Source organism: Natrix helvetica (genome assembly GCF_964273705.1).
Source record: "Natrix helvetica genome assembly, chromosome: 1".
NCBI classification, from domain to species: Eukaryota; Metazoa; Chordata; class Lepidosauria; order Squamata; family Natricidae; genus Natrix; species Natrix helvetica.
Window position 1 is genome coordinate 285,668,112 of NC_138548.1, and position 15,085 is coordinate 285,683,196.

Below are 15,085 nucleotides of genomic sequence, written 5' to 3' on the forward strand. Positions count from 1 at the left end.
GCTATCAATCTGTTTCCGAATACAGTTCAAGGTGTAAGTTATGGCCTTTAAAGCCCTTAATGGCATGGGTCCAGGCTATCTGATGAACTGCCTTGTTCCACTAGGACAGGCCTATCCTACTCATGCCAGCTGAGAGGGTCTATTCATATCCTGTTGGCCAAAGAACTCGAGATCCAGAACAACCTTCCCTGCTCCAGTACCTGCCTTGGGAACATCTTTTTAAAGTAGGATCTCTCTCTCTCACACACACACACACCCTTCTGCAAGAGCCTGAAGATCTAGCTCTGCCGGTTTGTCTGGGAACCCAATGGGGGCCTTCCACAGTGGAGGTGATGCTGGATTGAGGGCAGACTCCACCTCCCCTCCCCTTGCTGCCTGCCATCCATCCATCCATCCAACCATCATTTTGGTTATCATGGATCAACATCAGCAATTATTGCGGCCCCAATTGGCAAAAGAAAGCTCAGGACTGTGTTGATTGGAAACATGTAGAAGAGGTCTTCATCTTGCAGTGGAAGACAATGTCTAAGATGATGATGATGATGATGATTCTTGTTGCGTTCCTTGTTTATTTGTTTTACTTCTGTTTACACTCCTTTCATTTTCTTCCTTTTTATTACAAGCCAAGGAGAGTAGCCCCATGGCAAGATAGGCAGCAAATTAATTTAACAAATAAATAAGCTAAAAGCTAGGTCCAAACATCACCGAGAAAACCAATTAGGAATATTTTCTTTAAAAATAATGAACAAAAATAGGTAAAAAATATGATTTTCTTTACTAAGACACATTACAGACCAAGGGCAAAGAAAGATGGTACAAAGTAAATAATGAAACACATATCTAAAACAACCATCAGTAATCAAACATTTGAATCAGGAATAAACCAGACAAATTATAGTAACAAATGAATATCGTGGAACTTTTACTCTGGGTCGCTTCCTCCGTAGCAGAGGATTAGCAAGCATGCAGAACTGCTGTCTCAACATTTCGATAACATGTATTACAGCCGAGATCATGAATGACAGAAACAGCTTTGATACAAAGTGGCACACCATCTGCAGGATCTTCATGGGATCCTGCTGGGACCTTCTACGTTATGCCAATCCAGCTCAGCGCAAGGAGGAATCCGAAATCTAATTTCAACAGTGATAAGAGTAACTGAGCTGTGAAGGTGTGTCCAAGACCTGAGCAGGTTTGGGTCAATTCCACTGTTGACTGACTGGAAATCAGCAGACTTAAAGTATCAATAAGCCAGAAGACTTATCAGGGGTGTGCAAAATGGAACACATGTATGGAAACTCTAGCAAAATTGGGGTTTTTTTTAAAAAAAAAAATCATAGCCACGCTTCTTTTCTTTTCTTTTCTTAACAGAAACCACCCTTTCCTCCCCCCACCGGTTAAGAATTCTGGTTATTATACAAGGGATCGGCTTTTGTTGCACAATAAGATTAAATCTGTGCTCGGTGCACAAAAAAACAAGGAGATTTATTGTAACTGTATGTGATGTGTTACAAATTTAAATGCCTTGTCAAAACAAAAATAAGAAAGGAGTCAGCGGGGTTAGGGATTGTTGTGTTTCCCTGCATGTGCCCCCATTCTTTGTGGATCTTGAGAAGGATAATGTATGGGGCCTGGAGCCCTCATGAAAGGAGGTGGAGGTCCCATTGCATGAAACATGTGTGGCCCAAAACCTGCAGGATAAAAAAAAAAAAAAAGATTATCGATGGACCATTCATTTCCCATGTAAAAGCAAGATTTTTTGCAAATAAAGGCAAGGCTTAGCAGCTCCTCTGGAAAGTATACTGGAATGATTGGATTCCGAGCCTTAATATTTTTATTTACCAGCTATTGTTAATTAGTTGCATTTTTACTTATAGTTTTATCATGATTTCCAGTGTACATTACCTGAAGAGTTTTGCAGGGTTTATAATTGACAAATTCCAAACAAAATTCATTTCAAAACAAAGCATCACACATGTATTTTTTTAAAAAGAATTCTGGTGGCAATTATATACAGGTGCTCCTCGACTTACAACCACAACTGAGCCCCCAAATAGCTGTTGTTGTTAAGCGCAACATTTGTTAAGTGACTTTTATGACCTTTCTTGCTGTGGTTAAGTGAAGCACTGCAGTTTTTAAATTAGGAACATGTTTGTTAAGTGAATCCAGCTTCCCCACTGACTTTGTCCGTCAGAAGGGCGCAAAAGATGATCACATGACCCCTGGGAGACGGCAACCATCATAAATATGCATCGGTTGCCAAGCGTCTGAGTTTTGATCAAATGATCATGGGGATGCTGCAGGAGTCATAACTGTGAAAAATACAAATCACTTTTTTTCAGTGCTGCTGTAAATTTGAACAGTCACGAAAGAATGGTTGTAAGTCAAGGGCTATCTGTATAGATTTATATGGTAGTCTGAAAACCTTCTAGAAAAATATATAATTTAGATGGCTGATTTTCTTATCCCCTGAGGGTTTGTTTTGCAAAGGCCGGAAATGAAAGAAGTACCAACTTGCTGAAATAACAGAGGGTGTTTAAGTGATAAAACTCTCCCACGCTCTTGAGCAATTTCTGAAGATGTTCAGACAATAGAATATACTATTCGATTCGTTTAAAGAACGGTAATCAAGCATCTGCTTCTCCAGGATCAGGATTCATAATTACCTGGTGGCGGGGGCGGCGCAATGCCAGGTGGTGGCGGAAGGGCAATGTTTACAACAGCTGGAGGGCCACTGGGAGATAGATTGAAGTAGTTTGCAGAACCCGCTTCCTCTTCTGCTGCAGGAGGAGGTGGAAGAGCTGCAGGGCATAACATTTCACTTAATTGTAAAACTTTTTCCAACGACCATAGTACCCACACGTCTGAACAAATTAGGTCAAGAAAGCAACACTTTAACTTGTTTTCATAAACAGCGTCTTCATTCCACTAGGAGAGAATAGCTGTAGCTAAGGGCTGAACTGTGGAATTATTGCTAGTCTCTGAGCCATGGCTGTTTGCAGATGTTTCAATAACCTACTATACTTCCACTAAGAACCTGTACACTGTATGAGTCAAAAAGAGGCCCGTGAAAATATTTACAGACCCCTCACATCCTGGACATAAATTGTTTCAACTTCTACCCTCAAAACGACGCTATAGAGCACTGCACACCAAGACAACTAGACACAAGAACAGTTTTTTCGCCAAATGCCATCACTCTGCTAAACAAATAATTCCCTCACCACTGTCAAACTATTCACTAAGGCTGCATTACTATTACTATTAGTCTTCTCATCGTTCCTATCAGCCATCTCCTCCCACTTACGACTGCAGGACTGTTTATTGCTTGTATCCTTACAATATATTGATATTGATTGTTTCCTGATTTCTTATTTGCACCCTATGACTATCATTAAGTGCTGTACCTTATGATTCTTGATGAATGTATCTTGTCTTTTTATGTACACTGAGAGCATATGCACCAAAGACAAATTCCTTGTGTGTCCAATCACACTTGGCCAATAAAGAATTCTATTCTATTTTATTCTACTACCCTAAGAGCCACAGCGGCACAGTGGTTAGAATGCAGTACTTCAGGATACTTCTGCTGACTGCCGGCTGATTTCAATTTGGCAGTTCAAATCTCGCCAGGCTCAGGATTGACTCATCCTTCCATCCTTCCGAGGTCGGGTAAAATGAGGACCCAGATTATTGGGGGCAAGATGCTGTCTCTGTAAACCACTTAGAGAGGGCTGTAAAGCACTGTGAAACGGTACATAAGTCTAAGTGCTATTGCTACTACGTAGCATCACCCATGTGACTAAATGTGGGGTTTCCTATCTGTTTATAGGTAGTTTGCCCTATCAGCAAACTTCACACTCACAGCAATGATGCTATTTAGTTGTGTAAGGAAATATCTGCAAACAAACAACCAAGCTCAGAGAGCATTGAGAATCTCACAACATCTTCATTATTTATCAGGGATTCAACATGGATTGGGAGATGGGAGAGGTAGTGCACTGTAGAAGTACAGTCACCTCTCTCATCCCAGACTATTTTGCAGACCTGTAGTTATGAAAAGCCCATATTTGGAATAAACAACCTATAATCTCTGGAAAGGTTTCAGAAGCACTAAAATAAATAAAAATATTGAGGTATCAAAAACACTTGAATATGAGCCTATCTCTTTATCCTTCCAAGAACTAAATTAATAGGCTTCAAATAACAATCCAGGCCTTCATTTACAGGCTTGTTCTAATTCTTTATTCAATTGCCAATCAAACAAAACTCAAGACGTTCTACTTGTTTCATTGCCTTTTGGGGACATTGCCTTTTTGGCTACTCTAGAGAAAAGAAAGACTGGGGGGGGGGGTGTCACAATAGCAGGATTCCAGGATTTGAGGGAGTGCCACAAAGAGGGGGGGCGGTGTCAACTTATTTTCCAAAGCACCAGAAGGCAGGACAAGAATCAATGGATGGAAACTAATCAAGGAGAGAAGCAACCTGGGATTAAAGGAGAAACTTCATAGCAATGAGGACAATTAAGCAGTGGAAGAGCTTGCCGTCAGAGGTTGTGGTTAGATCAAGGTTAGATCAAGAAAAACAAAAACCTCTTTATTTTCCCTTTGCTAAGACTGTCGTAATGGCTTTGGCAGAAGAGAATTGCCTTACCTCCAGGTAGTCCAGGAACTGGTTCCAATTTTAGACCAGATTCTGTAGTTCCTTCTCGTTCCTTCTCTTTCCCTCTGGCTGCTTGAGATCTGAAATCCAAGAAAAATGTCATAATTACGATCAATTAGTAAGTGATAATTAACTTCAAAGTTAACAAATGTACTGGATGAAAGACTGGAAGAAAAATGTGTATTGCTTTCACTCTTTTTTCCTGACCACTCACTCACCTGCCCCACTTCACATTAAGCCTGCGGCCGTTCACAATGAGTTTGTTGAAGGATTTTTCTGCTGCTACTTCTGCAGCTTGTCGGGTAGCGAATTGGATAAATGCACACTGCTGCCTCTGGACCACTGTTATTGTCCGAATCTCACCAAACTGATAGAAGTGATTCCTGAGGAGGAAAAAACCTGATACTGTAATATATGTTCTTTCACACACACACCTATGTCACACAAAACTGAATTGACTTCTATAGCCAGTAAAGAAAGTTTGCTTCTAAATAAGTTCACCAATTAATTATATATATTTAATGCTATTTAAAGTTCTAAAAAAATCAACCTAAAATAATTTGTTACTGTGTGTGTGTATGTGTGTGTGTGTGTGTGTATTTGTGCTGATAAATAAATACAACACAAATATAAAAAGGCAACATTAAAAATAAAAATATGGTTTTCTGCCTGGATGGTCCTCTGTAATGAGCCGAAGGACAGAAAGGGGGCATTCCAGGGGTTGTAACACTCACACACACACACACACACACACACACACACACACACACATATATATCTATATCTACATCTATATCTATATCATCTATATCTATATCTATATCTATATATATCTCATGTAAACATAAAGTAACTAATCAATAAAGCAGTATTTATTGACAGCATTTATTCAACAGCTGATGAATCAATAAGAATACTTTATAATTTGCTAATATTGCCAAATAATCATTAGTAAACAGGATAGTAAGATGCTGATAACACTTCAGCTGCTACCTCATTTAAAACCTTCATTTGGCATCTCTTCTCATTGCCACTGTTGGCTTGTGTTATTTTGGAGCAAACGAGAAACAAACATGATAAACATCTTCTCAAAAAACAACCTTCTATGTTGACTCAGAGACATGCCTGCTTGTTACACAGAAAAGTCAAGGGTGAGAAATAGAGTTTCTTCCCTCAGTTCAAGCATGAAAACTCCATTAAAGAAAATAATAGATGTCAAATGTACATAAAAGCTAAAAGTGAAGCCTTGAGAAGCAAATTGTGTAGGCTGATATCTATTGCTTTCCATACATTTTTGACTGAACCTGCAAGAATCACTTATGATTGACAATCTCAAAGAAACGGACAAGAAATGAAGCAAACAATGGAGAGACATACCTAAGATCAGACTCAGTGATCGTATCGCCTAGACCACCGACGTATAGGGTTGTAATGGTCTTGTCATCAGGGGGGTCTAGTCGAGGCATTGTAGAAGCTCGCTTTAGAAGCTTGTCAGCCACAGGATCATTTATACCATAGTAGCGATCTTTAATGTTCTGATCTGCGAGAGGATCGTCCGGATCTGTAGGTTTTTCATGTCTAAAGGGTCAGGACCAATATGGTACGATAAGTGGTTAAGAGTGGTTCACTTCATTTGATTCATCTAGTCTTCTAAACCGTGGCATTCATTGGGCAACATAACATCCAGAAAACTTAAAAGGAAGCTAGATGATTAATTACATAATATGCAAATATTGGAAACTTTATACTATGCAATTACTGGAGTTTTTTTTTAAAAGCCCCACTGCTGCAATTTCAAGAGTTTCTCACTCAGCAGACTCAATTACTGATATAAAGATTACAGCTATTGTCTCAGCGGTTAATAGCATGAGACCCAGTGGAATTATGATGACGTTGCCATAGAAGCAAGGAAACCCAGATTCTATTAGACCAGGGGTGTCCAAACTTGGGAACTTTAAGACTTGTGGACTTCAACTCCCAGAATTCCCCAGCCAGCTGAAGTTGAAGTCCACAAGTCTTAAAGTTCCCAAGTTTGGACACCCCTGAATTAGACCCTTAGTCTACAGTCACTTTTGCAGTAGATTGTTGCGAGTGAAAATTAAAAGGGAATGTTCCCTTGAGCTGCTAAATGAATAGAATAGAAATCCGATAAACAATGTTTCCATTTTGATATTTCTGGATATGTTGAGGCAAAGGCATCATTTTCTTTCGGGTAACTGCCTGAAAACTTCTTTCCTTCCATTTGCCCTTTCCCATCCATCCATCCATCCATCCAATTTTGCCACCCACTTGTCAGGCAACTTAGAATTGTAAAATTAATCAATTTCTGCACTAAGTTGTACCTGTAAGGACACTCCTCTCCTCTTTTACATTCTCCTTTCACCCAGAATGAACAAATATGAGGTCGATTGCGCTTGTAGTAAGGGGTGGTGCGAGCCAATTTTAGCAGCATGTCACTGGTAGATGTTGCCTTTCCAAGAGCACCAACAGCTCGAGTGCCATCTGAATTCATGATCTAGAAAAGCAGACAGATAGGAGTGGTTATTTTGTTCAATTTATATGCTGCCCCTCTCATGGTTCAAAGGGTATACAATATACAGCAATACCAAGAAGGTTTGTGTCCAAATATTGGGCTCATTTAATTTACTACTCCACCAAATATATATATATATATATCATTTCTTCACCTCTCTTTCCATATTTTGGGTGTAATATTCTTTATTAACATCAGACTTGGGCATATCATCTTTAAGTGAGAGTCCAGCATCACGAACCTGAATAGGTAAACCTAATATTGAGGAACAAAACACACAATTGATACAAAGCGAAAACAAAAGGTTATTTTTCCAAATAATAAATTTATCTCTTTCACTAAAGTTACATCATGACACTATTCATTCGCTAATCTATCCTATCTAATAATTAGACACCATAAATCATAACTATGTAATCTGTACATTTATAGCCAATTTTTAGTCCACTTTATTATACATTATTACACTCATTCTTTTTCTATTACAAATTTCAATAAGCTTATATATTTTGGCAATAACGTATTTGTCATCAGTACAAAATTCTATTTTAAAATCAATCCTACAATGTTCAATACCATACTTTTTAAATTTACTTTAAATCCTGATAAATGTAAATAAGAGAACCACTGGCAACTAGATCCATCAATTGTTTCCTTTATTTTATTTTGTATTCCCCTTGATACAATTCTGGTATCTCATGACAATTTAGCAATTTCTTTCTACCTCTTATTTCTCATGTTTCCTGTGCTGAGAGCCACAAAGGTATATTCTGACACAACCTGGTTTTGGATTTATCCCATATTATCAATATAACCTAACATAGTTATTTTTAAAATTGTTAACTTTGATTTTACTGCACCACAAAAATCCATGGCACTCAAATCTCAGGTCCTGTAGAAATCTACACTGTTAACATTGTAAGTAGTCTTTGTTTAATGCCCACACATTCAGCGACCAAAGTTATGATGCCGAATGAGTGTACTTATAACTGGACCTCATATTAACAACTGTTGCATGATTACATAATTGCGATTCCTAAGCATGGGGAATTTGGCAGAAAATTGGAAGTTGCACATATAAGACCCTCACTTAAGGATGATCCTCATTTAACAACAGCAGTTCACTGCTGGAACTGCTGTCACTAAGCAGCAGTCAACTTACGAACGTGTAGTTTGACAATAGAGTTTCTGGTCCCAATTAGCAGTGTTAAATGAGGGATATCTATATTTGGATGACAGCCATTACATGAATTTCCTTCATCCAATAATTTTACAAAATTATTTCCCCCCTCTGAGACATTGAGATTTTATTCCATGTAGCTATATTCCAGTTCACTTAACTCATGTTCAGCTACGTAACCTCATAGTAGGGCTGTGTAGCACTTCAGGTTCAAAGATTAAAAAGATGCTAAATATGGGAACAGTAGTACAGGTCGTCCTCAATTTACAACAGTTCACTTGGTGACCAAAATTACAACGGCACTGAAAAAAAATACTTATGACCATTTTTCACACTTATGGCTATTGCAGCATCCCCATGATGTGGTTTACATTCGGTTGCTTCACAACTGACTCACATTTATGACAGTTGCAGTGTCCTGGAGTCATGTGACCACCTTTTTCAACCTTCGGTCAAGCAAAGTCAATGGGGAAGTCAGATTCACTTAACGACCGTGTTACTAATTTAACAACTGCAGTGTTTCACTTAACAAATGTGACAAGAAAAGTTGCAACATGGGGCAAAACTCACTTAACAAATTTCTCACTTAACAACATAGATTGTGGACTCAATTGTGGTTGTAAGTTGAGGACTAGCTGTACATCATTCTGAAACACACATAAATATCTACAGTATTAAGACAGAAATGCCTTAAGATGTAATAACCATTAAAAAAATGGTCAAGCTTTGGAGCAGACAAGAATACAGTCCGATCTACAATTACTACTCACACAGATGTCCCTAAAAATATTCAACCTAAACCATTTTCTAACAGCACTTGGAAACTAATTGCAACACCTCAAAGATAAAAAGAAAATAGAGACCAAGATATTAAAAGAACTGTACGTGGAGATTACATTTTTTTTCTGGACTCCCCAATCCTTTATTAGTGGGATGAAGTTGGGAAAAAAATATTAAAGCTTCCCAGTATTGATTTATTCAAAACAGTGGAATATGGATTGACTTTACCTAGTAATTTATATGACAAACCCTTTTTTTAAATTTTCACTATTAAGCACTATCAGTAATGTCTGCCATTTCAAGAATGGGAATGCCAGACTCATTTCCCAAACTGATAAATTACTGCTTTTTATGTCATCGTTTTTCATATTGCAGAACTTCAGGTATGCAGACTCAGATCTCCAGTAACAGCAGCTCATTGTTAGTGCGCTGGAATAATAATGTGCCAATTTTGTATCCATTGATTTAATGTAAAATGATAACTACAAACCATATTCCAAGTCAAGAAGGCAAGTCTGACAAACATTCTTCAGCTTGCTGCATGTTTGGCACACTTCGGTCTTCTTAAAACGCATACGAACACCAGGGCACCAACGAAAAACGGTAAACGGCCTGGCACAGATCTGAAACAATTATTACATTAATGTACATCATCCTAACCAAAATCTATTTTAATGCATTTTTTATTTAAAATATTTCTATCATGCCTACATTCTATGCAATTTTAGCTGGCTGACATATTGCACATCTAAATAAATGCCTATATTAAGTCAGTATCTCAATTTAGGCATACACAAATGTGGTCTGAAAGATCTGTTTTGAGAGATTCAGTCTTACTTGTTGAAATAAAAACTAAAAGGTAATCATTGAAAATAGTACCATCTTTCCTAAAATGAATATATCATATTATTCAAAAATTGAGATATTCTGATATGTTGCTCTTGTTTTTTTTAATCACATACACATTCCACTGCCTAAGTACCCTTATGGTTTAAATGCTTACCTTTAGAACCAAGATACTTACATTTAAAGAAAAACAGCTAATTGATAATACTAACAGACTGGATTTACACATCTAAACTAATCCAAGTTAATCAAATATGCTTAGGGTTCACATTTTATTGTAAGTTCAAGGAAATATTGTTAGTTTAAGATGATGGCCAGGTTTAAACAATTTCCTAAGTAACCGTGAAATTACAAATCACAGAACCACAAGCTGCTTCTTGTGTACCATTCTTTACAATTACGTAAGTCTTTTTTCCAAATGAAAAACCTACCTTGCATTCTTTTCCATATTTTTCTTTGGTCTAAAATACAGGGAGGAAGAAATATATTACAATAGATAATTATCCCAAGACAATGTATTTCAAAAATCAAGATTTGCTTTTTCATCACTATCAAAGACGCTCATTTGTATTTTGTACATGACTTCCATCTGTCAGATGGAACAAAAGAAGACAATGCATACCAGTCTCTTATCACTACTAAAATCAAAACAATAACACGCAAGAAATCTTCACTCTTCATCTTCCAAAAGTCTAGATATCATAGCCCTATTATGATATCTATAGTATCATAATATATAATAGAAAAGAATTCTATTCTATTCTGTCAGAAATCTATTCCTTGATCTCCAAGAAATTTTAGCTTGTCATCATCCTCTTCAAAGTTAGAGCTTGCTTTTATACCTATATACACAAATAAATATCTTCATTAATGTACTTGAAAAAGATTACTCATACATGGTGAGTATATAGATCTTTTGTCAGGCTAAACATGAAGAACTATGAAATGAAGTTCAAGTTTGCTTTAATCTTGCCTTTATGCACCCAGTTATGTTAATGTTTTCCTTTTATCTTTATTGTGTGTTTTAAGTATCATTCCCTCAGAAAAAACATACCATTCGGATATAGGGGTTTTCTCCAAGGCAGGTCTGGCACAAAATAGGGAAATCCTACAGAGAAAAAGGGGTAATTATTCCAAGACCAAGATAACAGTACACTTGATCACTATCCTGTTGTACACCAAAAGGGCCTATGGATTAAAAAAAAATGACACAACTCTTCCAAACGCACATGGTTGAAGAGCTACAGGATCTCAAGGAACTAAATGCTCTAAGATTGCCTGAATTAAGAGAAAGCGAAGCCACACACGATTCATTCTTCCGGGAAAACTGATCAAGGGACGGGATCGGCTCGGTCTCTCCGTGTGACCCGGGGAGGAAGGCAGCCTTGCTCCAGAGATCTCGGCTGCCTGCCGCAGGAAGCTCAGAAAAGGCAGCAACCCCGGCCATCCCTTCTGGAGCAACGGAACGAAGCCTCTTCGGCCACGAAGCAGAACGATCTCAATGGACCGGCCGATTCAGAGCCGCCCTCTCCCTCCTACCAAAGCCAAGGCACCCAAACCCCAAAGGACAACATTGTTACCGCATCTTCCCAGTTCTGCCGATTGTATGTGTTGGATCCCAGAGACGTCGCCATTTTATTGTGCTTACAGTGTTATTAAAAAAAAAAAAGTAGGCCCGGAAGTAGATGCTCTGCACTCCGGATGTACCTTTCCATAATTCAGGCTCTTGACCAATGGCTGTAGGGGGCGGGTTTTTTAATGCCCTATTAGATGGGGTTGCTCCCTTTTGACAGGTTGAAGCGGAAGCACCTCCCCTGGGCTTGTCCCCAGACCTGACCTCCAAGCGCGGGCTGACTTAACTGCTAGCGTGGACAAAGCGGAGGCGACTTCCACTAACTATAGTTTAGTTGCAGACTAAAGGTTTTAAGAGGGCCGGGGCGGGGGGTGGGGGGAGGATTGCAATGGACACTTAAGGGGGAATAGCCGATGCATTTTTCAGCACCATTGGCAATCCCGTTGACTGCACTCCAAAATACAGCATCGTATTTCAGGGTGAATCCCAGCTCGGCTTCAAACCACTGCCTACTCCGTAGGTATTACTTATAGCTCAGCTGCTATTTAGAAGACCCACTGAGTAAAGTGGAGCTTGCTTCTGAGTACATTTATACGAGAGATCTATTATGCATACTTTTCTGAACGTGAAACTCCAGAAAAAGCATACTTGTCTTTCTCGTTTTAACGGTCCTCTCCAAATAAAGGCATTTACTGTGAAATGGGCAGACCTTTACATTGTTTGAATACTACTAGAGCACTAATAACCATCGCTTGTTTTATTGATTTAAGATCATTCCCCTTTAGCAAGATACTTTTGGAGGGTTTTTTTTTAGTAAATTTTGGAATACTGTAAACATGCTCAACAATTAGCTCCTATTCCAATTATGTTAACATTGATTTTGTGCCATCAAGTTGGTATTGACTCTTGGTGACTGCATAGATTTTCTGCATGATGAGCTATCCCTAATCTCATATTTCAGATCTTTTAACAGTGTAATTATCACTGTAATTAAGTCCATTCATTTTGCTGCTAATTGTCCTCTTCCAATTTCCAAGAATCAGCTTTTTCCAGAGAGCTAGGTCTTTCCACAATGTCTCTAAAATAGGATAACTTCATCTTGGTCATTTGTGTCTTCAGTGACAATTTAACAGTTCATATTAACATGGTCTACATCAGTGGTAGTCAACCTTTTTCTACCTACCGCCCACTAATGGATCTTTCTTGATGGAAAAATTTCCTTACCGCCCACCAGTTTTGTCCTTTGACTTCTCCTCCTCCTCCTTTCCCCACAACCCCACTCCCTTCTAGCAGTGATGATGTTACCTAGTTTGGTAATGAAATGTCTGTACCAAGCTCAGAAAGCAGCAAGGATCCCACTATCTCCCACCTCCTCTTTCTCCCTTTCATTCTCCTTTTTGTCTTTTCTGCTCCTTCCCCCCCCCCCAAGCTCAGAAAGCAGCAAGGATCCCACTATCCCCCACCTCCTCTTTCTCCCTTTCTTTCTCCTTTTTGTCTTTTCTGCTCCTCCCCCCCCAAGCTCAGAAAGCAGCAAGGATCCCACTATCCCCCACCTCCTTTCTCCTTTTCTTTCTCCTTTTTGTCTTTTCTGCTCCTTACCCCACCCCACCCCACCCCCTTCTAGCACTTCACCAGCTCAGGTGCGACCGGAGAAGTTTCTCTTCTCAGAAATGTCTTCAGTGGAGCGGTGGCAGCCTGGCAGGCTGAGCCTGCATCCCTTTCAGGAGCTTCACTGAGGAAACTTCTCCGGTCGCGCCTGAGCTGGTGAAGCGCAGGCAAGCGCTGTCCCATCGCCAGGGAAACAGTGAATGAGGTGAATCGCGTGGTTGCTCAGATCACACGGGCACAGCCCGACAGGAGAAGTTTCTCTTCTCAGAAATGTCTTCTCGGGCTGCGCCCGTGTGATCTGAGCAACCACGTGATTCACCTCACTCACTGTTTGCCTGGCAATGGGATGGCGCTTGCCTGCGCTCCACCAGCTCAGGCTCGACCGGAGAAGTTTCCTCCCCTTCCTCTTCCGTGTTTGCTTGTGCACGCGCTTGCGCTCGCCTGCCCACTCGCACAAAAGGAGGTTTTAACCTCCGAAATCCCTAACGCACGCATTCTCACGCGCATTAGTTCAAAAGGAGGTTTTAACCTCTGAAATCCCCACCGCCCACCTGGAATCCCAAAACGCCCACTAGTAGGCGGTAGGGACCAGGTTGACGACCCATGGTCTACATCATTTATTTTCTTTACAAATCTCTAGTCCTAAATCTCTTTCAGTATCAATCTCTTTCCTAATATTTGGAGAATATTTGTATTTTAAATATAATTTTCATCCCTTAAAAATGTTTCCTCTTCAAAATATATGATATATGGGGGAAAAAGGTAGAAGAGAGTTGATTAGAACCAGAATATTGAAAACAGTTAAATACAGGTAGTCCTCAACTTACAACAGTTCATTTAGTGATTGTTGAGTTACAATGTCACTGAAAAAAGTGACTTATGATCATTTTTCACACTTATGCCCGTTTCAGCATTCCCATAGTCATGTGATCTAAATTCAGACGTTTGACAAATGATTCATATTTATGATGGTTGCAGTGTCCCTTGGTCATGTGATCACCTTCTGACAAGCAAAATCAATGGGGAAGCAAGATTCATTTAACCATGTTACTAACTTAGCAAGCACAGTGATACACTTAATAATTGTGGCAAGAAAGGTCGTAAAATTCACTTAAACGTTTTGCATAGCAACAGAAATTTTGGGCTCAATCGTGGTTGTAAGTCAAAGACTATCTGTACTAGCAATTTTATCAGGGAACTATCTGAAATCACAATCAAATAAGAAATCATGTCTGCCAGCATTAAGCTCTGGCAAATAGTTCTATTTAGTACCACAAAAATGGGGATTCAAGACACAGATCCTTTTGATTTCATATTATTTTTATATAACATTGAAATAGTATCAGAAGACATTTAACTGCATGCAATAAAACATCACAATCACAAATTCAATATATTTTGGACAAACTTGTAATGTAGAAACATGGATTCAGATTAGATCCCACAATTTTTGCCACTGCTATTTTAAATCTGGGATACAGAGCATAAATCTGTTTGATGTTGCTGGATTTTTGCTCTCACTAGTACCCATCATAAAATCACAGCTGTCTGCACAATAAGCCATCATATGAAATACTTGACTCATTGCAAAATAAAAATGTGGATCCAAGCTATAGATCTGTATAGATTAATATTATTTTTACTTGCGATCCAATTCAAACTGAATAAAACACCGAACACCAACTTCTGTGTAAAAAAAACTGTGACAGAAGTCCTAACGGATGCTCTTGATTTATACACTCAGTCTGCCTGAACACTATAAAGCCATAGCCGTATTATTTTCAGTGAGAGAATGTGTTGATATGGTGAAAAATCAAATTATCTCTATTATTTTTCTTTTAGAAAGTCTAATTAGTATATGGAAACTAATATATTCTATTATAAATCAATATGGTCTCAAACA

The 15,085-nt window shown here is 38.8% G+C and overlaps 1 protein-coding gene across 2 annotated transcripts; it reads right to left on the reverse strand.

The window, feature by feature from the left end:
• Positions 1-752: 752 nt before the first annotated feature.
• RBM22 (RNA binding motif protein 22) lies at positions 753-11,713 on the reverse strand. 2 transcript variants are annotated; one of them, XM_081935311.1, is made up of 11 exons: positions 11,582-11,713; positions 11,056-11,109; positions 10,433-10,462; positions 9,646-9,778; positions 7,350-7,450; positions 7,005-7,177; positions 6,040-6,240; positions 4,881-5,045; positions 4,654-4,742; positions 2,667-2,801; positions 753-1,691 (listed from the first exon to the last, which is right to left on the reverse strand). In XM_081935311.1, exons 1-11 carry the CDS (start codon positions 11,633-11,635, stop codon positions 1,561-1,563), a joined length of 1,266 nt encoding a protein of 421 aa, XP_081791437.1. In that variant the 5' UTR covers positions 11,636-11,713; the 3' UTR covers positions 753-1,560. The 2 variants fall into 2 exon arrangements, with proteins under 2 accessions (XP_081791437.1, XP_081791438.1); XM_081935312.1 differs by lacking the exon at positions 11,582-11,713 and adding an exon at positions 11,309-11,556.
• Between the last annotated feature and the right edge of the window lie 3,372 nt (positions 11,714-15,085).

Coding starts and splice junctions, on each gene's coding strand:
- RBM22 (XM_081935311.1), bottom strand. CDS start 11,635: ATGGCGACGTCTCTGGGATCCAACACATACAATCGGCAGAACTGGGAA. Junction 2,802..4,653: donor AGTTCCTGGACTACCTGGAG/GTAAGGCAATTC, acceptor TATGCCCTGCAG/CTCTTCCACCTCCTCCTGCA. Junction 1,692..2,666: donor TGCGCCGCCCCCGCCACCAG/GTAATTATGAAT, acceptor TTTATCCTGCAG/GTTTTGGGCCACACATGTTT.